At 44.6% G+C, this 27,564-nt stretch overlaps 1 protein-coding gene across 2 annotated transcripts in view; it reads right to left on the reverse strand.

Annotated features, from left to right (window-relative positions):
- Positions 1-26,733, reverse strand: part of INTS2 (integrator complex subunit 2) — a 36,413-nt gene extending 9,680 nt beyond the window's left edge. The window contains exons 1-18 of one of the 2 annotated variants that reach the window (XM_007427226.4): positions 26,495-26,733; positions 24,946-25,251; positions 23,199-23,337; positions 22,990-23,092; positions 22,055-22,168; positions 20,455-20,585; positions 16,098-16,271; positions 14,241-14,467; positions 12,032-12,157; positions 10,526-10,597; positions 10,296-10,410; positions 8,991-9,059; positions 7,002-7,136; positions 6,159-6,335; positions 4,536-4,647; positions 4,297-4,401; positions 2,693-2,857; positions 1,326-1,527 (exon numbers count right to left, since the gene is read on the reverse strand). In XM_007427226.4, the coding sequence (XP_007427288.2) occupies positions 1,326-1,527; positions 2,693-2,857; positions 4,297-4,401; positions 4,536-4,647; positions 6,159-6,335; positions 7,002-7,136; positions 8,991-9,059; positions 10,296-10,410; positions 10,526-10,597; positions 12,032-12,157; positions 14,241-14,467; positions 16,098-16,271; positions 20,455-20,585; positions 22,055-22,168; positions 22,990-23,092; positions 23,199-23,337; positions 24,946-25,238 (2,459 nt within the window). In that variant the 5' untranslated portion in view covers positions 25,239-25,251; positions 26,495-26,733. Of the gene's footprint in view, positions 1-1,325; positions 1,528-2,692; positions 2,858-4,296; positions 4,402-4,535; positions 4,648-6,158; positions 6,336-7,001; positions 7,137-8,990; positions 9,060-10,295; positions 10,411-10,525; positions 10,598-12,031; positions 12,158-14,240; positions 14,468-16,097; positions 16,272-20,454; positions 20,586-22,054; positions 22,169-22,989; positions 23,093-23,198; positions 23,338-24,945; positions 25,252-26,254 lie in introns of both variants that reach the window. The other variant, XM_025166062.2, reaches the window with a different exon arrangement.
- Between the last annotated feature and the right edge of the window lie 831 nt (positions 26,734-27,564).

A 27,564-nucleotide genomic window follows, 5' to 3' on the forward strand; every position in this document is an offset into this window, starting at 1 on the left:
TCCTTTTTCCCATTACACCACTTGCCTTTGGGGTCTCACAAAAAAGGAGGTGCAGACACACGTCATCTTGCTGTTGTTCTCCTGCAAGTTGTATTTGAAGGCAAGCTGCTCCCAATACGAAAATAACACTGAGCCTTCAAGACTGACAGCCATGGACAGATCTGTCCTCCAAAAATTTATCCATTCCCCCTTTAAAGCCATCTGAGTCAGTGGCCGTCACCACAGCTGCTGGTAATGAATTCCACAGATTCATGATGTGCTGAGTGACAAACCACTTTTTCTTCTGTTCTAAATATCCTTCCAGTTTCCTAGTCTTAACATCTGGAGATGGAGAGCAAGGAAAAACTTCTGCCCACTTTCTCCAGAATATGCCTGATTTTATCAACTTGATTATGTCAAGAAATTGGCTTTCTTCTAAGGTAAAGAGTCCCAAACATTCAAGTCTTTCCTGATAAGGAAGGTGCTCAATTATTCTGGTTGCCTTCTTCTGCCTTTTTCTCTTGTATCCTATATTTTTCTTCCACTGTAGTGACTAAAACTGTCACAGAACTCCAGGTGTGGTGAAGCCAATGCCTTATTCTTGGAGGCTCCCAATCAGATCAACTTTAGGAGTCATATTTGCAGGCAAGCAAGCTTGGGGAAGGAAGGGCCTGAGGATGTCCTTCTTGGCACTTCTAATAATCAGATATTATATACCAGCCTTAGCCAACCTGTGCCCTTTGGTTATGGCCAATGTCCATGACAGAAAGGAATTGTAGGGAGTCCTAATGCAAAAACCAGTTTGAGGAAGGCTGATACTTATCCACATAAATGTCAGGAAAGCCCACTGAATCTGTAGAGGAACACAGATATGACCTTGGAGAAGGTATGTGGCAACTATCAGTAAAACATGAACTCAGTATGGGAAATTAGGAAAGGTTGAGAAAGAAACTCAAGATTGTCCCACCTTGACTCTCTTTGGTATGAGAGGGAGGGAAGGGGAAATGCTGTCAAACTTTCAGGCTTCTGCTATTATAGTCTATATCAATAAAACAGAGTTCCAGTATTTCTTCTGGTGTCTGTTTCCTGACTTGGCCTCAAAGACCTCACAGGATCTGATCAAAGGCTTAACATGAGGCATCAGGAACTGTGGGGAAAGTCCAAACCATGATCAAAGAACAAGGCAATCAGGAAGAAAGGTTGAAAAGCAAGCAAGTATCTAGACACACCCTGATCCTAGAATAAACTCCTTGGTCAAGTGGGCCAATGGTACTCCATTGTAAAGGCTGCTACCTCCCCGACATCTCCAGATGCAGCTCAGGCTAGAGCAGCTCCAGACCACCTACCTTCGAGGCATGACCATGTTCAATGCCATCCAAACCCTATTGACGGTCTGGAGGATTCGCCGAGGGACTGCAGGATAGAGCAGCTGATGCATGTTGGATGTCAACACCTCTGCATAAGGAATTAGTTCGGCAGCTGAGAGGAGTGTCAGGTGCTCCAATATCTGCAAGACTTGAGTGTGATTTCCTTGCAGCACTGAAAAAGCTAAGGATTTTTAAAAAATGTGTTGAAAATACAGGTTTGATCTGGCCTACCTCAAAGGGCAGACACCCCTCCATGATGGCTTGTTCTTATTCCTGGTATGTTACAACACCGTCTGAGGCAGGGACAGGCAGCCTCTAGTTTGCCCCCCCCCCCGCACAGGTCCTGGCACAAGCCCTGGCACCACTGTCACACAGTCACAATTGCCTAAACTCAGCCACCCTTCCATACTGTGATGGTAATGTATATATTTCCACAATTTAACGTCAAGCTTCACCTGAACACAGGCTGATGCCTGTGTTTCTCAGAGGAGAAACTCAGAGTACTTCTCAGAGGAGAATATTGCTTATTTATCTATTTATTATTCGATTTCTATCCTACCTTTATTTTATAGAACTCAAGGCAATCTACATAATGCCCCCTCCTCCTATTTTCCCCACAACAACAACAACCCTGTGAGGTGGGTTGGGCCGAGAGAGAGGGACTGGCCCAAAGTCACCCGGCCGGCTTTCGTGCCTGAGGCAGGACAGGAGCTCGTAGTCTCCAGGTTTCTAGTCCAGTACCTTCACTACCACATCAAACTGGTTCTCAGCACCCAGGATTCCCAGGCAACCTCTCATCCAATTCCTAACCAAGCCTGGCCCTGCTTAGCTCCCAAGATCAGAGAAAATCAGGTATTTGGGGGGTGGTATGGTGCAGCCCTCAGCCAGAAGAAGCTTCCATCCCAGCCAGTCAGTGCCTTGACGGCTTTTAAAGGGCCATCTTTTAGTCTGTAATTTATATTCCCCTGGCCCCGTTTCTTTCATTCTTTCTCAGTGAGATGACGTTATAGCGATGCCACGGGTGGGACCAAAGTCACCCAGTGTAAATGGTATGTGGGAAAGACCTTGGGAGACTGGGCCAAAAGACGCTGCCAGAGAAAGGTCAGATAAGAGAGGGCATAGCCCACAGCTGCATAATGGACGAAGCAAGAGATTCAGGAGGGATCCTCCCTAACTTCTTGGGCTGTAAAGGAGACGGAGGGGGGGAGAACTGTACTTCCAGACTTGCAAGATTCTGTTAATGTAGGTTTACAATGAAGTAGGATTAGCTTATCTGGTTGTGTTTCCTGTCTGGTCTACCTAGTAAGGCTAACCCCCAATGCCACTTCCAAGGAGAATGGACCCACCTTCCTGCAGCTGCTCTGGGGAGTGCTTTTTGGCAGCGTTGGTCAGAAGCATCTTGCGCAGCAAAGCATCGGTGCCCGTGATGTGCTCCTCGCAGATCCAGTCATCCACAATGCAAAGGTGGGGATAGTTGGTTGCCAGGAGGCGCAGCAATGCAGAATGCAAGCCTGGGGGGGGGGGGCAGGGGGTGGAGAGAGAGAATGGTTTACAGTTGCACAAAATGCATCCCCCACCAGACAGCACGTATTTGCTGGAAGACTAAAACAAAATGAAACATACCAGCAACAAAAGGCAAAGGCAACAGATTTCAGAGCATTCGATTAGTTTAAAATTTGAAACCCTGGGAGAAGAAAAGAGTTTTCACTGTAATTGTTAGGATTTCACCAGATCCTTTCAAACCTCTATCTAAAGTTTGCCCAGTAAAACAGGGTTTAGCAACCTTCATGCCCCCAGGACACTGCACTTTTAAAAAAAATATTTTTCCAGCATCTGGGGACCACAGCAGAAATGGAAGTAATGAAAGTCACAAATGGGACATGACCAAATTTTTCAAACTCTTTTACAGGGGGTGGAGATTTAAATTCAAACAGGGGTGTTAAACCTAGAAGAAGTTTAATGCACCTATTTGGATGCTTATCAAAAACAAATGTTCAGCTATATAATCATAGGAGTCCCCAAAACAGGGCTGGTAGTGCAGCTCGTTGCCCTCTGCCTTAGTGTAGAGAGCCATACAGATGGCCACGAAGGGAGTGTTCAGAAGCGGTTAGATCAGTGTTTCCCAGCCTTGGCCACTTGAAGATGTGTGGACTTTAACTCCCAGAATTCCCCAGCCAGCATGGGGAATCTTAAAAACACACATCTTAAAAACACTGTGTTAGAGAAAGAACCAGGGCACAGCCCCAGGAAAAGAGATGGGATTAGGAAGAGGCCCAGCCTGGCTCCTCCCTGACTCCTGGGTGTAAGAAGGAGGGGAGGAAAACACAGTCAGACTTGCAAGATTCTGTTGCTAGAGCCTCTCTCAATAAAATGTAGCTCTAGCCTTCCTGTGGAGTTGGTTTCTTGATCTGGTCTATCTTGTAGGATTGATGTTACGACAAGTTGGAAATGTGGGACAGTTAAATGTGGGTGAAGCATCAAATGCAAGACGTTTCTCCATCCCTTTTGTACTCCTTGCCCTACGCAGAGATGAAAAGCCACGGCTTTACACAACTGAGAGCCCCCAATTCCCTATCCAGCACGCGGCTCTTCCAAAACCGAGTGCATTTTTCTACATTTGACAAAAGTTAAGGAGATCAGAAAATCCAGCTCCGGCTCCAAGAAAAGCCACATGCTGCAATCCCAGTGGTGTTATTTATATGCGAAAAGAATACTGCTTTTTCTCAATATTCATAGACTATTCTGATTAAAGGATTTCTTTTCTTTTTTTCTAATGGAAACAGAACAGACACGGTTACCCCACAACGGATGTTGTCAGGCAGAGACTGGACAAGCCATCGGCCAGGGATGCTTCAACCTGAATTCCAGCACTGAGCCGGGGGTTGGACGAGAGGGCCTCCCGGTTCCCTTCCAACTCTAGGATCCCATGATAAACTTTACCTAAACCTACCTCCCAGCTCTTGCTGCAGCCCTTGAGCCTGCCGGATGAGGAATTTAATCGGGATCTGGTCCATCAGCGCAGAGGAGTAAGACTTGGGCTTCCTTTGCATGGCAGCTACACAAGAAACAACAACAAGAGAGCGATGACCTTGCTGGGTTCCAATGTAACCCAGCGACAAATACTGCAAGGTAGTCCCACTTCGGAACGAGATTCGTGCTGTCTGGATGACCCCCTTCTCTGACTCGTACCCAAAGTCTTCGAGCTGGCCAGGATGGCTTCTTCGAAAGACAGGACGTAATAGAGGACCAAAAGCTGAGCTGTGATTCCATAACGTGGATTCAGTCGAGCAGCCTCTCCTCCCTACAGATGGAAAACACAGAAGGTACGTCATCTGGTAGCTCAATGGTGTGTGGGAATGACCTTGGGAGACAGGGGGAAGAACCACAGCCAGGGGAACAGTTAGGTAAGTGGCAGGAATGGGAGCATGGCAAACGTCTCAGAAGGGACCCTCCCTTGCTTTCTGGGCTGTTGTCAACCTTCCCAGGTGGACCAGACAGGAATCACAACCAGATGAGCTGATTCTACTTTATTGTAAAGCTACCTTGACAGAATCTTGCAAGTCTGAAAGTGCCATTCTCCCCCACCTCTTTTACACCCTGAAAAATTAGGGAAGGTCCCTGCTGAGCTTCTGGCCCTGCCCACTATCCAGCTGCAGACTATGCAGTGACTCAGGCTCCCAAGGTCATTCCCACACACCATTGCAACTGTAAAGGCAATGGGTAGAGAGGTACTTTCAGACTTGCAAGATTCTGTTAATGTAACCTTACAATAAAGTAGAATTAGCTCATCTGGGCGTGTTTCCTGTCTGGACTACCTCGCAAGGCTGACATCAATCTTTCAAGTCTCAAAGTATCTTTCTCCCCCATCACCTGTATGGCCCAAGAAACTAGGGGGGGTCCCTTCTGAGATGTTTGCCATGTCCCCGTTCCTGCTGCAGGCTCAGATGCCTCTTATCCAACCATTCCCTTGGCTATGGCTCTTCTCCCTGCCTCCCAAGGTCATTCCCACATACCATTACAGGTAGAAACATGGGTGGTCATCTTATATACCCCATCTTGCTCTTCTGACTTGGGCCGCCTCTCCTCCCAGGTCTCACGTACAGAGTTCCTTCTCACCATCCATCGCAACGTCTTCTGAGCCAAGAGCCTCCCCGAGGAGCAAGCTGGCTCAGGCTAAACTAAATTTGACATCATTTCAGTAATAAAAGGAATGGCTGTAATTATATTTGAGTCCCTGATTTAGCCTCTCTTCTTCCACAATGAACTGGAGGACTTTTAGAAATCTCCAGAAACTAAGTATAAAGCTTTGGGGAGCTGCATGACCATTCCTCTTTTGTATCTCTGCTCTTCCCTAATTACACGGTCGTGAGCAAAATATCCCAACCGCTGGAAGGAATGTGAGAGAACTGGATGTTGCAATGCCACTCATAGGCATGACCCCAATCAACATTTCTTTGTTCATCCTAGCCTCTGCCAAATCTGCTGGATAACAGCTCCCGTTACTCTCACAACTATGACTAGCTTGAGAAAGACTGATCTAGGACTCCCAATGATCTTTTTGGAGAGCTAGCAACTGAAAAACAAGGACAATGGTCTTGATGTTGGGATGCTATTATCAGTGCCCCAAAATGCCTTCAAGAGGAAGAAAGGAAGGAAACATCTACACACTTGGAAGCTAGAATAAGATCCCATTCTGCAAGGGAGGTCTAGCAAAAAACACTGACAGAACCAAAATCACTGCGGTAGAGCGCTGCAACAAGCTTAACATCACCCTTAAATTGACTTTTTTGTGGCTGCTGTTCTAATTTATACCCCAGTCAGTCCTTTGAAAACATTCAAGATTTCCTGCTCTGTGATGGGTTGGTTGGTGGCTTCTGGGTTGGATTTAGAGGCAGGTGTCAGAATGGAGTTGATGTAGACATCGATCAGTGGAAGCAACTGAGGATGGAGGGGTGTTGTGGTTTCACACAGTTGCCTATAAATCCAGTCCTTAAAAGAAAGAAATATAAAAGAGGAAACATTGGTTGGCTAGAATAGGAACAGGTAAATTGGTCCCTTGAAAATATTTTGATTCCAACCTCTACCAATCCAGACTAACGACTGGTCAGCTACGGCTGAAACATTTGGAGGAACCAATAGAAGAGAATATATGTAGCTCAGGGTTGAAGTGTGGAGTCTTTGGGGTTCTCTGAGCTTGGATATTTTCTTGCAGCAGTTATGTTACCCATCTAGGTTAACATCTTCAAGGTTAACACCCTTCTAGCACTGAAGATGTTACCTAGATGGGTAACAAAACGTCTGCAAGAAAACAACCAGGCTCAGAGAACCCCAAGGACTCCATATTTGGAGGACACCAAGACTGCCTACCCTGGGCTTGGCCCAAAATGAAGTCAGCTGCTTCTTTGTCACGTGGCGACACAAACTCCACACCCCCAACATTTCCTACAAACAGTGATACAAAAACGGAGCCAAGCTCCCACTACTTTCTGCTAGGTCAGGCAGACTGTACTTCAATGCAATGCTACTTACTGTGGCACCACAACTTCAGACAGGAATCAGTCCTTCTTGGAGACAACAAAGATTAAGCAGACAATCCTTTGCTTGCCCTTCTTTTCTTTTCCCCTTACATCTGTTGTTGCAAAGAGCGTGACCCACCTTGATGGAGACTTTGTGCTTGGTGAACGATCGGCTCCTGAGAAGCTGATAAATGCAATGAATGGGCAGAAACCCAGTGATGTTTGCGCTCAGGTTGCTTGTAACTGCCACGCGGACCGCATGAGCAGTGACCACCTAGGAGAGAGAAATTTGTTACCACTGCTGCTGTCCCTGCTGAAAGACAAAACCCAGGGCTGCTTTTTTTTTGGCTCAGAAAAAACTGATTTACACCCAGACCAGGGGGAGTCTCCCACCAGACAAGAGGGCCGTGTTCCCCCAAAGACATTTCTGAAGCTCTGCTCTGTGTTCTCTTGCTGACTGGAAGGAGAGTGATCTGTGAAGTGACAGGACACCAACATTTTGGAAAGCCTTTCTGATGGATGAAACCTCATGGAAGGAGGTGTGCAGTGATGTGCAAACCAAAACAGGAAAGTTCAACTCCAAACTGCCTGCAAAAATATTTAAGTCAGGGATGGGAAGATCTCCTTTTTCTTGGTCATCAACATTTGCTTGAAAAACCATCTCCTCTATTCATCACCCAAGCTGGTTTTTAATTGAAAACCCCTATCAAAACCCATCTTTCTTTTCTCCTCTGTGGTTTGCTCTTCCAACTCAGAAGGAAGCAGCTGACAAGTAATTGGAGGGGAAGTCCTTTCAAACTATGGGGGGGAAAAAAGTCAAGCTTGGGAAACAACCTCCAAGGTTCTAGTGAGATAACTTTTCCTGTGTGAGTGGAACTTATTCATTTTGGAAGAGTTTATTTTATGAAGCACATTCTTCTTTAGATTAAAAAAAAAAAACAGCTGGGTGCCTTATTTGCAGAGGAAACACTACCCCTAAGAAATACTCTGTTTTTTTGGCAGATGGGAATAGCAGTGTGTGCACAGAAAAGCATGGCTTTTTAAATATTCGTGAGTCTATCTTTTATTTTTGCTTACCTTCTTTTTTTATACAAAGTAAAAATACTCTTCTCATTTGGACATACAAATATGCTCTTTAACAAAACTAAGAACTGCTTTGAGCTTTATTCCTGGTGACTAGGGAGTGACACACCTGGTTTTCTTATAACAGTGTTGTCCAAACTTGGCCACTTTAAGATGAGTGGACTTCAACTCCCAGAATTCTGGCTGGGGAATTCTAGGAGTTGAAGTCCACTCATCTTAAAGTGGCCAAGTTTGGACAACACTGTCTTATAACAATAGTGAACCGATTTGCCACTGTCTTCTTCCATCATGCTTTCTCAACTTCCTAGCCTAGCCTGCAGCCCCTGGTGGTCTCCCATCCAAGTACCAAATATGTCCAGCCTTGCTCTGCTTTTTCAGCCAAGCTTGACTAGGTACAACCACCTTCCTGTGACTTTAGACAGATCAGACATGGCACTGTTGTACTTCAGGCTTTATAATCTGTCCGTTAAAATACCTAACAATACATTTTGAACAAATTTGCTTTATATCTCAAGTATACAATCAGGTGTTTCAATAAACTTTTAAAAAATTATTAACAATAATTTATTAAATGTATATGCCACTCAACTCCCAGCAATACTGGGTGGCTTTTTGCAGCGTCCTTACTTTGCCCCAAATACCCAAATGTCTTCTGAGAGATGCCCCCCAGTCCCAATACTAAATGCATTCCAGATGCAAGTTAAAGGTACTTTTTAGAGAGGCAAAGCTTATAACCACAGGTTGTTTTCATTTCTTCTCTCCTGCCACAGTATTTTCATGATGTCTTCAGTGGTTTTTTCCTGAGTTTTACCACTGCAGTGCTTTTAGTATACAGTTATCTATTCTGCTTGTTATTTTAAGGTATTCTCTGCTGCTGGATTTTACTATTGCCATTTTCATCTGTATTATAAAATGCTCAAATTTCTATGTGAAGCAAAGCTAGAAATGTTTTACGTTAAATATATACTCAGAGCAAGGTTTCCTGTTTCTTTTTTTTAAAGGATTTCCATCCTGGATTAGGCAAAAAGATTGCTTAACAGACTACCTGTTCAGTGAAAATCTCCTGGGTGAAGATGGTTTTCATGCGACTCAGAGAACTGGGTTTGATGACAATCTGAAACAAAGGAAGACCAGGAGCACCATTGCTGTCACGCTGGGAGTTCTGCTACAGTGCATGTTCTCTCAGTGGATAGGGCTGTTCCCAGAATTGGGATAAAGTTAGCTTTTAAACTTCCTGATTAAATACCCTGGAATCTTGGACAAGATTTACGCCCATCACAGATGATCCTATGAGTCAAATGAGTTGACAATCACTCCAGGACTTTGAAAAGAAGCATGCTGAGCCTCCCCCCGCCCCCCCCCGAGAATAATACCGCTTCTGAATTAGCTTGACAATGATTTTCTGGATGATGGCACCCACCGTCTTCACAGGCAGTGTGGCCAAATTGTATTCCAAGCTCTGACATCCAGAGCCAGGCTTTCACCAGATTAGAAAACCTTTCTTTTAAAAAAAAATCTGTTTAGAAAAATAGTTCATCTTTTTTTTAAAAAAATGTATTATTTATCCATCTTGGTCAACGCCATTTCCTCTGAAAGGCATCCATGCTAAAATGTTTGGAAGAGGAAACAATTCCAGGTCATCACCAGCTTCCTGTTCCCTCTAAGTCCAGATGTTGGTGTTTAAAGGAGGATGTAAAGTGTGGACTATGCCACGGAGTGATTGTTTCACCTTCACAAGGACACAGGAATCTGCCTTAGACCAAATTGGATGATTTGTCCCTCCAGGCCTGGGACAGGCAAATATTTTAGGAAGCAGCACATTTTTTAAAAAGAGAATGAGAGAATTAGCTCTTCGAGAACTACAGGAGTCTGATGCTGTTATAAACATGAAGGTGGGGTATAATAATAACAACAATAATAATTATAATTATACTGATAGGCTGAAAGTTTTGATCCAGTCCCTGTTCTTAAAACAAGTATGTTGACCTTATATCTATATCATGGGGGAAAAATTACTGAATTTTGGTGGGCAGGTATCAACTTTGGCAGCCCTTCCTTATTCTGTCTACTTTGGCTGGGTCTCTGGCAGGAAACATTTTTTCTGCGGACCACTATCTGAATTTGTATGGCTGGAGGGACCAAGAATCAGACATGAGGTTCTCTATGTGTCCTTGCCACTCTCCTGGGATCCCCTCTTTCCATTTTATGTCGTCCTGCTGAAGCTCTTGGGTTCAATCTGAGTTTGGACGGATTACAGCGGCAGCTTTGGAGAAGTCAAGCAGGAAGGACCGCAGCTCCAGGCCCCCCCGAGGGAGGGAGAAGAGCCGTCCGGGCAATGTGGACGGTTTACCTTCATGCCTAAAGTAGAGCAGACCAGGTCGATGATAGCACTGAGTTGGTTGCTGTGGAAGTACATGGCGACCAGTAACAGCATCTCACCAAAGGAAGCCGAAACTCCAGAAGTGCTGTCAGAAGAGAGGGTGGGGAGGAGAAGAGGAAAAATGTTCAGGGAGAATTCTTTACCGCGCACACCGTGCTGGGAGAGGTGCATTTGGGCAAGGCCCAGAAAAGGTCTCTAACCTTTCAAAATAAGCTTCTTCCTTGATCATCCAGCTTAGCCACATCACCATCAGCTGCTCCTGTTCTGGGGTGCTAAAGAGAGGATCATGTTAGAGGTGTAGGTTGGAAGGCCGCAAGCAACAAAGCTGTCAGGGGTTACAGTTTGAATACAGGGGGGAGAGGGGGGGGTGAAAAATAAAAAAGAAGGGCTGTGCTATCCTCCGGTAACGCGCCAAGAAACGTGAGCTAGAGACCCATGACAGCAAAACAAACTAGAACGTCCTAAGTGATTAAATTAACAACTGAAGCTCCCATTTTTCCCAAGCTCTTTCATCTTAATTTTGGAGCACTGTAGAGGAAGATGAATGTTGCCAATAAAAAAGTGACATGTTTTAAACCAGTGTTTTTCAAGGTTGGCAGCTTGAAGAGGTGTGGGCTTCAACTCCCAGAATTCCCCAGCCAGCATGGGGGAATGGCTGGCTGGGGAATTCTGGGAGTTGAAGCCCACACCTCTTCAAGCTGCCAACCTTGAAAAACACTGGTTTAAAACATGTACGGTAGCTCTTGCCTCTTAGGCACATGGCTGAAGGCTAATAATAGAAGCCAAAAATAATTAAACAGTAATTTTACTGGAATAAAACTCTCCAACACTCCCTGCTTTCTTAAGACTGGGCCTAGCTTTTAACTGAATATAACGTATATTTGAAGGACCACCTCTTCCCAATTAATCTGCCCATCCATCCGGTCTAGCAGAAGGGGTATGTTGAAGGTCCCATCTGTTAAGGAGCTACACCTGGTGGGACCCAGGAGATGGGCCTTTTCTGGCATGGCACCTGCCCTGTGGACTATCATTCACCCCCAAGGTGAGACTGGTTCGATCTGGGCCAACCTTCCGGAAGTCCCTCAAAACATGGCTACGTCAGCAGGCGTGGGATCTCAGGGGAATGGAGAACTGGTGAGATGGCTACACAGTAGGTAACATCAAAGATGCTCTCTCCTAGTTTTTTTTAAATAACATCCATGTTATTTTTAATTTTTTTTATGGTCGGTTTTTATTGTACACCGCCCAGTCGCGTTCATGAGATGGGCGGCTATATAAATATGAATAAAAAATAAGCAAACAAACCCATTAAGTTCCAGACCAACCAAGGCTCAGCTCTTTGAATAGAGCAATGTCCGATTTAACAAAGAGCTACTGAACAGAGGAGGGTCCAGATGAGGCCAAGATGCACGCCATTTCAGAGTTTGACCAAACTACTAGTGGACTCTTTGGCTGCTGCAGAGATGGTAAACTCAAATGGGGAGGGGGGAGGAATTAAGTCATTGCCCCACTCCCATTCACCCCTGTAAGCACTTCAATAAAAATAAATGAAAGCACAAAAGGGGTCCCGCTCTGATACTCTGGGCGGTGTACAATAAAAACAGACCATAAAAAAGGGTTCAGCGGGGCCAAGGCTGCCCCGATGGAATGAACGGCCCTCCTCTTTTCACTTTCTGCAGGGGATCACTTGGTTGTTTCACGGGTACCTGACAAGCGTGGAGAAAGCAAGAAGCATGCAGAAAGAAAGCGACACAAAGCGGACTCCAGCTGGAGTGGCAGGAGGGCGGCTGGTCATGAGCTGGAGTAACTGCTCCGCTTCCTCGTCTGTCGGCCTGCAGAACGATAGAAAGAGAGAATCAGCGGCTTCCTACGGTCGGGGCATATTTCTCCCCAAGGCCAGAAGGCACCATTTGCAAAACACATCTTCTAGGCAGCAGCTGTATTCCTCTGTTCTTCAGTTGTTCGTGCGAGGAGGATGGGTGTCCTGCTCTACCTGACAAGCTCCCCACTGAGAATCACACAACTGGCCTTTGACTGGCTGTTCCATTTGTAAACCTCTCCAACTGTCACCCATCCAGGGCGTCCTTGAAAACTTCAAAACAATCAAAACAATAATTAACAAAACAGTTATTGGTTATTAACAACTAACTCCAATCTGTCAAGGCGTTCAGTGAAAAAATGATTTTCTCCCAGTCTCAGTCATTTATCCTCACTCTTCCTCCAAAACAGAAGGAAGTGAGATGGTGGTTAGGGTTAGGCTTCCCATCTTGGGCATTCATAGGTTTGTCTGGCATGGCAATCATAGTTGCCATCATAGGCCTCCGCAATGCCTCTGTCACAAAGGTGCATTGCCGGGCGCGCCTCGTGAGCAGAGAGAGGAAGAAGATGGTGAAATCAGTCAGTGGGTGATGGCAGGGGCAGGGGCAGAGTGTGGGGCAACCAAAAGGGCAGAGATGGGGGAGGAGATAGGTGGGTGGGGGAGTTGAAGTGCCCCTGCAGTCCTAAGTGTGGGCAGGCTGACAAGCACCCAAATTTTGATCACATGACCAAAGAGCCACTGCAACGGCCGTAACTTCGAGGACTTGTTGTTAACTACCAATCATTCAGTGCCATCGTAACTTCAAACTCTGAGACCACAGAGAATCATACTGTACAGTGTAGGAGCTGGAAGAGACCTTACAGATCATCTTAGTCCCATTCAGTATTTAGTGCTGGAATCCAAACAGATGGCTATCCAACCCATTTGAAAACCTATGATCTCCATCATTCTGTATGGTATAGATTGACTTGGGAGGTGATGGAGTTTCCTTAACAGGAGGATGGTTGAAAGAGAAGTTGGATGGCCTTCAGTCAGCAACGCTGTAGTCCTGGATTCCAGCAGTGTGTTGGACTAGGCCAGTGTTTCTCAACTGCAGGAACATTAAGATGTGTGGACTTCAACTCCCAGAATTCCCCCAGCCAGCAGGGGGAATTGCAATTTCCTATTTTTTTAACCATCAACATTTCATAGCTATGGAACTAGTCAGTCTTAATAAGGCTTGCATTTTATTCTCTAGTTGTCAGTTTTTTATTGCCCTTCTGCAAGCCACAAGGTCTCCCAAGAACATGGAGGCCCACCTTTCATTTCTCATTTGGATTGCAATCTTGTTGGCACTGAAGAAGCATAAAAGAAAGGCCAGCAGGGCTATCTTTGCAAAAGAATGGGCTCAAAATGGCTTAATGTCGGAAAAGAGAAACAAGGAAATGAGAGAGGAAGGGGAGTGTAGAGAGTAAAGAAGAAAACCTTGACAGTGATAAGCCAGATCCGTTACCAAAAGGGGGAAATGTGGCTTAAGTCCAAAAGAAAAAGAAGGCATGCACAAAAGACACAGACACTTTCCTAATTCACATGAGGGTGGGGGGCGGAAAGCAGAGACTTGCAAGATTCAGTTACTACACCTAACATCAATAAAGGCAGTTTTTGCCTTCGTGTGGAGTTGAATTCTTGGTTTAGTGCAGGGTTCCTCAACCTTGGCAACTTTAAGACGGGTGGACTTCACCTCCCAGAATTCCCCAACCAGCATTGGGGAAGCATTGCTGGCTGGGGAATTCTGGGAGGTGAAGTCCACCCGTCTTAAAGTTGCCAAGGTTGAGGAACCCTGGCTTAGTGTACCTGGTGGAGGTGACAGGGAGAGACAAGGGACAACAGAAAAGGAACCTGAATTTAAAGGAGGGCACTGAACGGGCAACTTCTGCCACATATTCCATGGGGGAAAAAATGGGATCAAATTGATACATTGACCTTTCCTCAAACAACCTTCCCCAGAGATCCCACCACACATTTTGGAACACAGCTACCACCACCCCTGAGTTGACCCCTGAACATGACCATCACAGGATGACCAAGTCCATGGAACACAGCCAAAGCCTGCTCACTTTAAGCCAGCAATCCCCATCAGAGCACAGTAGAGGCGCAAGAGGGCACTGGCTTTCACCACGTGCTCCTCCTTCAGGCCAGAATAGACCGAGACGTTGGGTTCCATGTCCGGCTCCGCCTCCTCCGGGATGTGCAAACTGCGGACAGTGGGCAGGATCTCCATCAGTTCCAGGAGCAGCTGCCTCCTCATCTGCCAAAGCACGGAGCTGATGTTCTCCCGCTTGCGCTGTGCAAGAGAAGGAAGACGTGGTTCCTTTTAACCAGGGGCTGCTGAGCAAACACCAGATTATGGCTTAGCGCCATGCTGGAACACAACCACCTTCAGGTCTTGAAATAAATGCCACCTTCAGGTCTTGAAATAAATTTAACAAACCAGCCGACCGATAAATAAGAATCTCGCCCCTCCATCCCATCCCAGACAGTTTGCATTTTCTTGCTCATTTCTGCTTTGAGTTTCTTTTATTTATTTACTTTAGAACACAAAGAAAGGCTTGGATTTAGAAAAAGCAATGGGTGCTTTCACACAGCCAGGAAGGACTTTTTTAAAATCATGAATTGTTGATTGAACCAGCCATTATGGCTGAATTCACATGTAAAATTAAGTTATATCGGGCAGGCTTGAAGACCAGGCAAAGCCAAAAAATAAGCAAACCACACTATGTGTGAACCAAGCCACTGAGCATTAACCTTTTTTAAACTCAAAGCTTGCTTATCATCCTCTTTATGAACCTGCATGCTCATGGTAGTCCTCATTTAGGGACTGATTTGTTTAGTAACTGTTCGCAGTTACAACAGTGATGAAAAAGTAACTTTGCAACCAGTCCTCACTTTTACGACCTTTGCAGGTATATAAAGCAAAGGGAAGCTGGAGTAAAATTGTGATGTTTCACTTAGTGACCACTTTGCTTAATGATCAAGTTGCTGGTCCCCGTTGTGGTTGCTAAATGAGGACTACCTGGAATTGTAGTGTCAGAAAGATAGGCCTTCTCTTACAACACTGCACTATGTTATGTCCAAACCTTAACAAACTAATTGGCATTTACTATAGTTCAGTTAACTACAAACTGCAGCTTATTTTCCTACTTTGTTTCTCTAAACCAGGAGCTGAGGATCTACAGTATGGTCCTCTAGATCAGGGTTCCTGAACCTTGGCGACTTGAAGACGCATGGACTTCAACTCCCAGAATTCCCCAGCCAGCCAGCCATGCGTCTTCAAGTCGCCAAGGTTCAGGAACCCTGCTCTAGATGTTCTAGACTCCCATTCACATCAACCCAGTAGTCTAAACTGCAATTAGCACAAATGACAAAGATTCTGCCATGCTTCAGAAACAAGAAAAGGGGCTTCCGTGAATGTAGCACCCGTCTGAAATTCTTTATGGCAGCCATGACTTTTCCTGGGATTGCGGGAAATCATTTTCCAAATTACTTCCACTGAGCTCCATCACCCCATTAACTACCATTCTCAGTTTAAGCAAACCAAGTAGCCAGATTCAATGGCATCCACTCTGAGCCACAAAATGACAACCCAAGTGGCATGACACAATAACACATTGTGTTCTTGCATCAATCCTGTCATTTGCACAATTGCATCATTTTTCCTCTCTCTTTTTTTTCTTAAAAAAATAGAAATCAGGATTAAATCCTTTGGCGTTTGGTCCTGCATATGAAAAGAAATTGAAATAAAGTAATGGCATCGAATAGCAATTTACTGCTGATATTCTTTTGGTATGGTGTTAAAAATCCCAGCATTAGCATAAAACATCAAGCTATGAGCAGCGATGTTGCATTTGAAAGGCAGGCCGCTTTATTGCTTGGTCCTTTTGCCTCCTCCTGTATCCAACACTGGATGTTCTCACCTGTTGACCGTTCCGGATAAAAGTCCCAAACCAGGTCCGAACTTTGGCGTTGGTTCCAAGCAACAAGCCACTCACGAAACAGACCAGGTCGCTGACACCGTCCTCTGAAAACTCATTCTTTGTGTGATCCAGAGTCAAAGCCACGCCAAGTCCCGGTAAGTGACATTCCTCCACCTAAGCGCACAAGAACCCTCATAAAATCTGGCTGCAAATTTACTTCAGAAAGGGGTATCCCTTGCCAGATTACTGGAAGACACACACGTGCTAATCCACCTCGAAGGAACCATGTAAGTTTATGTTCCTTGTGCAAGGGAAGCCTCGCCTGTTTAACCACGTTGCTAACTCAACTGAGTTTGTTCATCACTCTGAACCATATACCAATCTCACAGACCAGTTTTGTGAGGGGGTGAAAAACGGGCCTGGCACAGGAGAGATTGCCTACAGCAGTGTTGTCCAAACTTGGCCACTTTAAGATGAGTGGACTTCAACTCCCAGAATTCCCCAGCCAGCCATGCTGGCTGGGGAATTCTGGGAGTTGAAGTCCACTCATCTTAAAGTGGCCAAGTTTGGACAACACTGGCCTACAGAAATCGCTTGGCTTTTTTTCCTCCCCCTTCGCCTCGCAGAGCAGTGAGATTGGAGAGGAAGGGACACAATGGAGAATACACTGGGCTGTTTGCGTAGCTTGCTCATGGTTGCCAGTGCCAGTGCATTGCTTTTGATGTGTATTCCCCACTGTGTGCCTGCTTACTCTCTTGTAATCTCTTCCTCTCCGGTCTCTCTGCTTCACAAAGTGGTAGAGGGGGAGAAAAAGAACAGGTCAGGAACGGGACAACACGTATTGACTGTAATAGCGATCAAGTGACTGAGGGTCACTTGCAAAGGTTATAATTGTGGGCATTAGTTGTAAAATTGTTTTTTTAATACTAATTTTATTAAAGATTATTATTGCAATAGTAAAAACTAATACAAACTAAAAGAAAGAAGAACAAAGAGTAGAAAGTACAGAAAAGAAAGAAAAAAGGAAAAAAAAGAGAAAGAGAAAGAGAAAAGAAAGAAAAGAATAAAGAAGAGGAAAATATATAAAGAAGTGCCTTCCCACCTTCATCATAACAAGTATAAACAATTTTAATAACTTATCACCCCCTCTCAAAATCTCTTCTTCCCATATCCCATCTCTTATCTATAAATAAAGCCTTGTCGTTCAGTCCTGATCAGCAAAAGTCCATTAAGGGTTACCAGAGAAAACAACATATCTATTTTAACCTTGATCAGATAAACCAACTTTATATTCCTTCCTTTTACTTCTAACAATCTTAATCTTTAATCCATTCAATTAATGTTGTAGAACTTGATTTCTTTTCATTTTTTTTTGTCTCTTCTTGTGAGATTTTTCAAAACTTTAACAAGCCTCTTTTGTAAATCCAATATAGGAAAATTATCCTGGTCACTCTCTTAGTTTATTGTTTGTATATCCCTTTTAATTATTAAAACATCAACTGGTTTCTTTTGTATGTCCAGTGTAACTTTTTTTTTTCAAGTCATTCTTGTAGTCCATCATTTATAAATCCACTTTCAACTCAGTCTCAATCTTGTCAAGTAAAACTTGTTCTTCTTCCATAACATCTTTTAAACACAGTCTCTCCATAGAGGCAGATATCTCTGTTGACACTATTAACTTCTGAGTCCATTTTTCAAAAATATCCTTTGTTACAATCTTCTCTTATCATTTTTTTAAAAAAATTCAAAACAAAAGCATTTTTCCACAGGAATGATTCTTTATAATTAATTCCAAAATGTTATTTCAAATTTATGTGGACCCTTAGTCCATTTGTAACTTTCTAAAATCAAAGTTTTAATCCGCTTTTGCTGTTTATTCAAAAAAAAAATTAAGTTCTTAAAGTTGTAGTTAAAACTTTCTCTCACTAAGGATTGAAGGACACTCACCCAGTGCTGTAAAACATGTCAATCCAAAGGTTCCTAGTAGGTGAAAAGCAGTTAACAAGCATGATGGCTGGTATGGGTCTTCCGGGCTGTGTGGCTGTGTTCTTGAAGTTTTGTTTCCTAACGTTTCGCCAGCACCTGTAACCGGCATCTTCAGAGTGCAGGAGCACAGACAGGAGCAGTTCTCTCTGTGCCCAGGGTGATGTGACCCTTCTGTGGGTATTTATAGAGATCTGAGGGGGGAAGGGGGGATTGGGTGTGTGGGGGGGGTTGAGTTACTGAGTGGCTGCTTGTTTTGGTGTCAGAATCTGTGTGTATCTTCCTGGGGATTAGGCAGGGTTTTTCTTCTATTGAATTGTTAACGAGGGGCTGCTGGGGGTGATTAGCAAGTTCATTGTGTGAACTGTTCACATGTCCTGGTGGTTGAGCTGAGTTTGTTGACCTTTTGCAGGCTGTATTTTTCAGGATTGGTAGCCAGGTTTTGTTGATTTTTAGACTCTCCTCTTTTTATTGAAACTGTGCTGGTGTTTGTGAATCTCAATGGCTTCCTGGTATAGCCTGGTATAGTGGCTGTTGGTGTTGTCCAGTATCTCTGTGTTTTCAAATAGGATTTTGTGTCCAGTGTGCTTGAGAGCATGTTCAGCTACTGCAGATTTTTCTGGTTGCTATAGTCTGCAGTGCCTTTCGTGTTCTTTTATCCTGGTATGGATGCTGCGTTTTGTGGTCCCGATGTATACTTGCCCGCAACTGCATGGTATGCGGTATACTCCTGCGGCGGTGAGGGGATCCCTTTTGTCTTTTGCTGATTTTAGCACTTCTTGTACTTTTCTGGTGGGTCTGAAGATTGTTTGGAAATTGTGTTTTTCCATCAGTTTTCCCATGCGGTCTGTGACCCCTTTGATATAGGGCAGAAATACTTTGTTGGTGGGTGGCTGTTTTTCTTCTTCAGTCGCATGTTGCTTTCTTGGTTTGATGGCTCTTTTTATTTCATTTTTGGAGTAGCCATTCGCTTGTAGGACCCAATTAAGGTGGTTAAGTTCAGAGTTTAGGAATTGGGTTTCGCAGATCCGATTGGCACGATCCATGAGGGTTTTGATAATGCCTCTTTTCTGACGTGGGTGGTGGTTGGAGTTTTTGTGTAGGTACCGGTCTGTGTGGGTGGGTTTTCTGTAGACTTTGTGTCCTAATTTGAGGTCTGGTTTGCGTATGACCAACGTGTCTAGAAATGGAAGTTGGCCATCCACTTCTTTTTCCATGGTGAATTGTATATTGGGGTGGACGCTGTTTAGGTGGTTCAGGACCTGCCTAATCCCCAGGAAGATACACACAGATGCTGACACCAAAACAAGCAGCCACTCAGTAACTCAACCCCCCAATCCCCCCCCCCCCCCAGATCTCTATAAATACCCACAAAAGGGCCACATCACCCTGGGCACAGAGAGAACTGCTCCTGTCTGTGCTCCTGCACTCTGAAGATGCCGGTCACAGGTGCTGGCGAAACATTAGGAAACAAAACTTCAAGAACACGGCCACACAGCCCGGAAGACCCACACCAGCCATCGTATGCCGGCCGTGAAAGCCTTCGACAATACAGTTAACAAGCAATTTCTGAAAGTGATTAGAAAAAGAAATATGCAACCCCAGGGTCTATGAAGGTGACAACCACGGTTTGAGTGAAGATGGCTATTCCCTCGTCTCCCAGAGCTCTAAACCCACCAGTTGAGGTCTCCTCATAAGCAGGAGCTGTCTGGAGCACTTGTGGATGATCTCAAGTCCTCTCCTTATCTGGAGAGGAATTCCAAAGAGCCAGTTTACTCTCTGGCTCTTCATTCCACTGCAGTCATCGGCTCCGCTTTTTGCGAAGCCGTCTTCAGTCCACCATTTCTTCCTCCTTAAGTCTTTACGTATAAAGTTATTTTTTTAGCACTGTTGTAACTTCGAACAGTCGCTGAATGAGTTGGTCGGTAAGCAAGGACTATCTGTACTGAATGCTTATCAGGGAAAAGAAGGAAAATTTAAAAATCCTGTCCTGGAATGCGCCAACAGTAAAACTTTGGATCTCAGAAGTTGTGCCTACCTTAAAATGACCTGCTTGGATGTGAACAGGGAGAGAGAAGCAGAAGAAGAGCTGGGGAAGAAGACTGCATGGTTAGGGAGAAAAGCAGGAGAAAGGCAAGGAGAGGAAACTCTTAGCTGCAGACACAGTCTGCTAACTGGGAAAGAGATAAAAGAATGAAAAGAATCACACACACACACACATACACACTGCAAACCACCTGAAACCCCCAAAGCAGCAATTTCTTCTGACACTCACCAGCCCTCCTTAAGCACCTTCCTCTATTCCCTACCTCTCTCTTCTCAGCTTACGTGCCCTTCTCCTCTGCAAACTGGAGTAGGTTGCAAAAGGACTTACCACCATGCCACGGACCCTCAGTGCCTGGGAAGGGTTCATCTTGCAAAGGTGACGCAGAGCATCTGTTCTGTGACGGCCTCCAAAACTTTCCTCATCTTGCCTCTCGCCGTTCTTAATCAAACCCCTGCACACTGGAATCCACCGGGGAGGGGGGGAATGACAGCAGAATTTCAGTTTAGTCTAAACCTCCTCACTCTTGGTTTTTATTTATTTACTGCCATATTTTTATAATATCTCCTTTGCAAAGTGGTTTGCAAAATATCAATTACCCCAAAAGCAACTGAAAAAAAAAATACTACATTCATTAAAAAATTGCAGGTGGGAGGGGAGAACAGCAACAATAACGTATTATGGAAATCATTCTTGAAAGATTCCAAAAAGAAAGACCTGGGGGAAGAAAAAGAGGTCAGGTTTTACACCCCACTGGCAGGAATGAGCCACGCAAACAAGTTTCACAAAAAATCCAAGAATGTCAGGTGACATGTGGATACCGTAAACAAAGAATACGGAGGTTAGGATACTGTAATCAAAGAATTTCACCAACTACAGCCATTCAAGAACATGAAACAATATTCAAACCCTCATGCATTTCATTTCATTCCAGCTTTATGTCACAGACCACAAGACCTCCTCTTTTGATTCAGCTAGTTTGGTTCCTCCCATCCTTTACTGTAGCAATAATCAGATTGACTATCATATTGTTTTTCCCTAACTGTGGGAGAACTCTGACACTCACCAAAGGCCTTGAGTCAGAACCTGGAAGATGCAGCACCAGGCTAATCACAAAGCTTCAAGGGGCAATTATTCCAAGGGCCAAAGACAGAGTCCGTCCTGTGAATAACTCCACATGGCACTACCTCCGGCTGATCTCAGAGACTGGCCAGGCCTGTCATGGCAAAGGGCCTCATACATCAAAAGCCTGACCTTGGCTCAGGAGCTTAAAGCACCCATTTTGCCCAACCTGAAATCACCCAAACAATTAGAACCACTACCACCAATTTTTAAAAAAAGGCTTAAAATGTTTATCAGTCCACCTTGGGGCTGCAGAAAGAGTGCTGGGGGGCCACAGCACATGCAGATTACAAGCCACACACCCTGACCTAAGGGTTCCAGGGTTATCCAATGTTCAGAAAACGAAGAAGCCTCTTATTCTGCTGAATGAAATAGGGCATGCAGGAGTGATGGTGTTGACCAGCTGGGCCACATTTTCATTCCAAAGATAAACCAGAAGTTTACATTTTTATTTATGAAATGCATTCTTTCCTTCTTCCTGCCTTTTGAAACGCATACAATATTCTTCATTTAATTTACAGTCCGTACAGAGCATCCAAGACGCAAATCGAATGCAATTAGGCTTAGAGTGAACCATTTTAATGTTCCCTCTAGCATGCTGAGATTACAATCTTAGCATTCCCTAACAGTCCCCAGAATGATAAATTAGGGACAAATGAGCGTGTTCAATCCCTGTTCAGCTGTTTGGCTACTTTTCTTAATGCTTTCTTTTTTTAATTGTGCTCCGGCGAATTTTTCTCCTGATGATGCCTTTGCAATATGCAAGAACGCACAAAATTAGAACCAATTATTAAACTATGTAACATACCTTCATTAAAACTGTCTGGGACGTTGGCGACTAAAAGGCAGAGGAACCAGGCGCCGTTCTTCACATGTAGCAACGCTTCAGCCACATCGACGATAGGCAACAGCGAGGGAAGTTCTGAACATACAGAGTTCAAAGTGAAGACAGCCCACAATATGTTAATGCACAGGCTGGGGAAAAATGCTTTCACATGATGGGAAATGTGGACCTCAAGGACAGGAGCAAAAAGATAGATGGAAGCGAAAAAGAAAAAAGGACGAAGATGGGACAGGTCTCTTAAGACAGTCTCCACCCAAAAAGCCTAGAAAACAGCGTGGGAACACCCTCTAGCACAGTGTTTCTCAACCTTGGCAACTTTAAGATGTGTGAACTTCAACTCCCAGAATTCCTCAGCCAGCATGGCTGGCTGGGGAATTCTGGGAATTGAAGTCCACACATCTTAAAGTTGTCAAGGTTGAGAAATACTGCTCTAGCTATCTGGACCATCAGACATGCAAGGAAGAAGGCATTTGAAGGGCGGGTTGCATAGAAAAAAGGATTTAAACCAACGAACAGGGAAAATGCTGAGTTCTGTGATGCACAACATTTCCTTCTTAATCCTTATTATATCCAAGCCAGGGAGAGAGCCTTCTTCAGTGGAGGAGAACCCCTGCTTTACAATCACTACAAACTGGGCTGGAAGAACAGTCTGATTTGCTCCAATGCAGCTTTCCCAAGTTCCCAAGTGTGTCTTTCCACACGAGCAGACAAGCTCTTCTAGTCAGTCTGATCCTTGCCAGCCTTGTAGTTAGTCTTAGGAACAACATGTTTCTAACATTTACAGGAAACTGACCCTTGTCCACAACAGAATTTGCCTGTGCTTGTGCAAAATTCCCCTAGTACTAGAAAAGCCATTTATTTGTACTCACACAAAATTTGAAAAGGAGATAAACACACACCTGCTTGCAAAATGCAAAGGACGTCGGCAGCTTCTTCCAAATAAACTGGGCTCTCAAACAGCTCTGGTGATTTGAAAAAAAATTCACCACTAGAGTCGGACACCTGTTTGGAGAGACGGGCTTTTTTGAAAATGAAATGCAAAGCAACCAAACAGCTTCAAGGGCTCTGAAAAAAGAGCTCATCTGGGAGGACTGAAGGAAAAGCTCACCTTATTCATAATTGCCAGCAGCTCACTCAGCACAAGACGGAGCCGCCGAGGGGAATCGCTGTGTTCAAACTCCAGAGTCAGGCCGTGCTGCAGCTGGGACACCAACACGCTCTCTCCGCTGCCCCCGCCAAGCTTATGCCTAATAAGAGAAGAACATAAGGACCGCCTTTTCTAAACAGCTATTTGGGCCTATACTCTCATCTCTGGTCACTAGCCACGCTGGCCTGCAGCCAATGGGAGGAGCAGGCCAAGGCACAAGGGGCAAGAAAAAAGAAGGGGCTAAATCTAGTTTGGACCGACATCACACATTCCATCTCTCCATAATTTTCGATCCTTGCACACCATCCTTGCTTGTACACGTCCATATATTATTTCACACATGGCCTTTGATCCCCGGAACTCCTCACCTTATTTTTTTTTAGGATCCCATCCATTCTGTTAAATCACCACTTCTTTATTCTGCTAACCAATTCATTCTTCCTTCATCTATTTGTTTTGTGATTCGATGCTCAGTCATTCTCTGGATGACCAACTATCTCAGTTTGGTTCTTAGTACTAGTCATTCTTCATCAACTGTCTATTCTTGACCCTCTCTTCTTGTTTTACCATGCACACTCCATTCCCACAGCCTTCACCTTACTTGACATACCCAACTCTCACTTCCATATAACCTAGTGGGCACTTCTATACAGGCTTCTTTCAACAAATATTCATTCCATGCAATAAACCCTTCTACCAGCATTTGCATATTTTAACATTTCTCCATTCATTTTCCCATCATTAGTAAACATTATAATAATTTAATTCATCTACCTATGTAGTTTTTTGTCCCCTCAAATTAGCTTTTTGACTCCTGGTGACTGCCTGGACAAGTCCCTGCAGTTTTCTTGGCAAGATTTCAGAAGTGGTTTGCCATTGCCTGCTTCCTAGGGCTGAGAGAGAATGACTGGCCCAAGGTCATCCAGCTGGCTTTGTGCCCAAGGTGGGACTAGAACTCACGGACTCCTGGTTGAGGCACAAAGCCAGCCGAGTGACCTTGGGCCAGTCATTTTCTCTCAGCCCTAGGAAGCAGGCAATGGCAAATCACTTCTGAAATCTTGCCAAGAAAACTGCAGGGAGTTATCCAGGCAATTGCCAGGAGTCAATGCTGACTCGAAGGCACACACACACACACCCTTACGTACTTCTTTATGTAAAATTTGCAATTGTTCACTCCAGTCTCTCTATCAACACAACTACCTCATTCTTTGATTCATTAATTCTCATACATGTCGTACTGATTCATACTGTTTCGTCATACAATCTATCAATATTTGCTGCAAATCATTCAGCTTCTCAGCCAATAGCACCTGCATACACAAGTATATAGACTTTCATTTTCTCAACTAACACTTCTCTAGCATCGTAAGCATTCTTAATTTACTTCACACATTGATGAATACATTAAAAACCAAGGGGACATCCAACATCTTTGTCTTATTCCCTGCTCAATGTCAATCCATTCTCCATCTATTTATTCATACACAGGTTTTACTTCTATCTTACCGCATTCAGCAACCAATTTTCAACTTCATACAAATATTCCATAATTCACTTTCTTCAATCAACAGATGTGATTTAAAAAGGCTTCCTTTCATTCATACATTGTGTTTTTCATTTGACTGCTGCTGTTTTAACTCATTATAATGATTTGTTGTAGCACTTTTTTTTTTATTGTTGTGAGGAAACCAGGACCATGGGACATTACCTAAGCTGTTGCTCTTTGTTTGCATCCTGTTCCAAAGCGTGAAAGTCCACAGACAGCAAGGCTACAATGGAGTTCACGGCCTCTACTCCTGAAAGCAGGCGGAGGATCAGCTTTTTGTCCTGGGCCCAGCTCTGGCTCTGATCGGCTGGCGCACACAGAGCCATTCGCACCAAGCATGGCAGCAATAGTCGGAGCTCTGGGTCACTCAGCGCTGCTAAACGCACAACATCCACCTTTTGCATGGCTTCAAAAGCGTAAGGGCTGACAAACTGAAGACCTGAACATTCCGCCATTTTGCACGGGGGCCTGAAAACCACAATAGATAGATAGTTTGGAAAACAAAAGGGCTGCTACCGAATCGGTCAAATCCACAGGACAAATTCCAGAAAAGGAACTGTGACTGTGTAATTCAGTAGCTACTCCATGGACCAACAGCTTTATTATAGTATGAATATGGCAGCTGTCAAGATATATATTGAGGAAAGCAACAGATAGAAAAAGCAAACATTATACAGAATGCTCCAAATAAATCCATACCATGAAAAATGGCAACCCTTCTTCCCTTCTATAATTTGAGACCCTGGAAAAACCTGTCTGGAAATTTAGCAACCAATATTGTGTGCCTTCCAGTTTCCTTAATTTCTTATCCAGGAACCAAATGTGAGGATATAGCAAAGGAACTAATCAAACTATTAAGCTATTCCTGAATAATCAGTAAGCCTTCTTGAATAATCAGTACTTACAACTGAACACCAAAAGTTCACTATGGTGCTACTATACATTAAATGGTACTAAACGGGACACTCAGTGTCACGATATTATCAATTTTAAATGTGCACGTGCTTAAATAATTTTTCTTTTGGTCATACAGGAATCTATTTCTCATATGTTCTAAGAAAAAAGCTTTTTAAAAGTTTGAGTCAAGGCTTTTCTGAGCAACTGATTGGATTAACAATATCTTGCAATATGACATAAATCTGCATATTTATCAAATCACTCAAGTACAATGGAAAACAACTGCCAATCTCCTATTATAAATGACCCTAAGTACCGGTCAACTGCAAGCTTTATCCTCTTTGCCCTGATCCTTCTGCTTTTGCTATCTGTCTTCTCTTAGACTGACACATAAAATACCATGTATGTGGATGGAGCAATTATCAGTGATTACATGAAAAAATAAAAGCATTTTGCTTTATTTTTCTCAAACAAGCGCAAAATATCTTCTTCCCTCGTGAACGCAAGGGGAGAGCAAGTGAGAGCAAGAGGACAAGAAACCCACCGGATGTCCTGCCCTCTAAGGCTGACCTACCTCACAGGGTTGTTGTGAACTTCATGGGGGAAGGGAGAAGCAGGAAAGTTGTTTTATGTTTATCAGAAAAGGGTAAGTAGATATAAAATGGGGGGAAAAAAACAACAGTCATGACAGCCAGGCTGGTGCAGTGTTGCAGGTGTTGGGCTAGGAGCACGGAGATCCAGGTCCGTGTCCGTCCTCAGCCACGGAAGCCCCCTGGAGGACTTGGGGCCAGTCCCTCTCTTCAGCTCGACCTACCTCACAGGGTTGTTGTGGGGGGAAATAGCAGGAGGGAGCGCTATGAACACCCCCTCGAGCGCCTGAAGGAGAGGCGGGATATAAACCTAATATGGAGAAGCGGGGGAAAGCAAGAAGAGGGCCCAGGGACGTCCTCACAGGGGAAGCCCCACTTCCCCACCCGCTCGGAGAACGGAGCTCTTTCCCAGCGAGAAAACGCGGCACAACCACCCGCCCCGGCCAGGGGGAAAACGCCTGGAGAGCACCACTTCCGGGGTAAAAAGTTCTACTTCCGCCAATGGGAGGCCATGCCTCCTCGGGGGAGGAAAACGCCACTTCCGGTGAGAACTGGGAGGAGCATCTAGCCCCACCCAATTAAGGGCGGAATTGGCGCCTTGCCTCTTCTCTTCCGCCCACAGATTGATGCAAGCCTAAGCGTGATGCGATGTGATGCTGGAGCTCAGGGAAGCTATATCGTTGTTGCACATACGTGCGTTGCGCTGTGTTTGGCGCGGCGGGTATGTCTTGTTGGGTTGCCTTTTATGCTTTTTATGTCCCCCTCCCCTTTTATGACTGCTGTGAGCCAGCCAGGTTTATATCTCGGAAGATAGGCGGCATACAAATCTGTTAAATAAATTAATTTTTAAAAAATCTGGGGCTAGTTATATTCCCAACATACACATCTGGAGGGCACCAGGTTGCGGGCAACTTGTTGAAACCGTGGGGAATATTGGTGGGTTTTAGGTTGCCGTGATGCTCACCAAGATGCAATCCTTGGTACCTTGAGCATCGATTGTATTAAAAGAGCATTTTGGTGGAAGTCTTTTATATTGCCAGGGTAAGGAAAGGGGCCCAGAGAAGAAATCCTGTACATTAATAGCCAACTCAGCAAGCGCTCCCACCCCATCCCCACAATTAGGTTCTAGTGTGGACACGCAACAGGACGAGGGGTGTAACACAGTGCAAAAGCAGAACGTCTTCATAAAGGCTGGCACGCGTGTGGTGGCAGGGAGGGTGGTCTTCGGCTTCGTCCTGATGGCCACAGCAAGCCACAGCTATTAAGTGATGTTGTGGACTGACAGTCACTAGGA

This window comes from Python bivittatus, unplaced genomic scaffold (genome assembly GCF_059951505.1).
Source record: "Python bivittatus isolate LINGU-HERP-01145 unplaced genomic scaffold, Pbiv_v1 ctg000690_np1212, whole genome shotgun sequence".
Lineage (NCBI taxonomy): Eukaryota > Metazoa > Chordata > Lepidosauria > Squamata > Pythonidae > Python > Python bivittatus.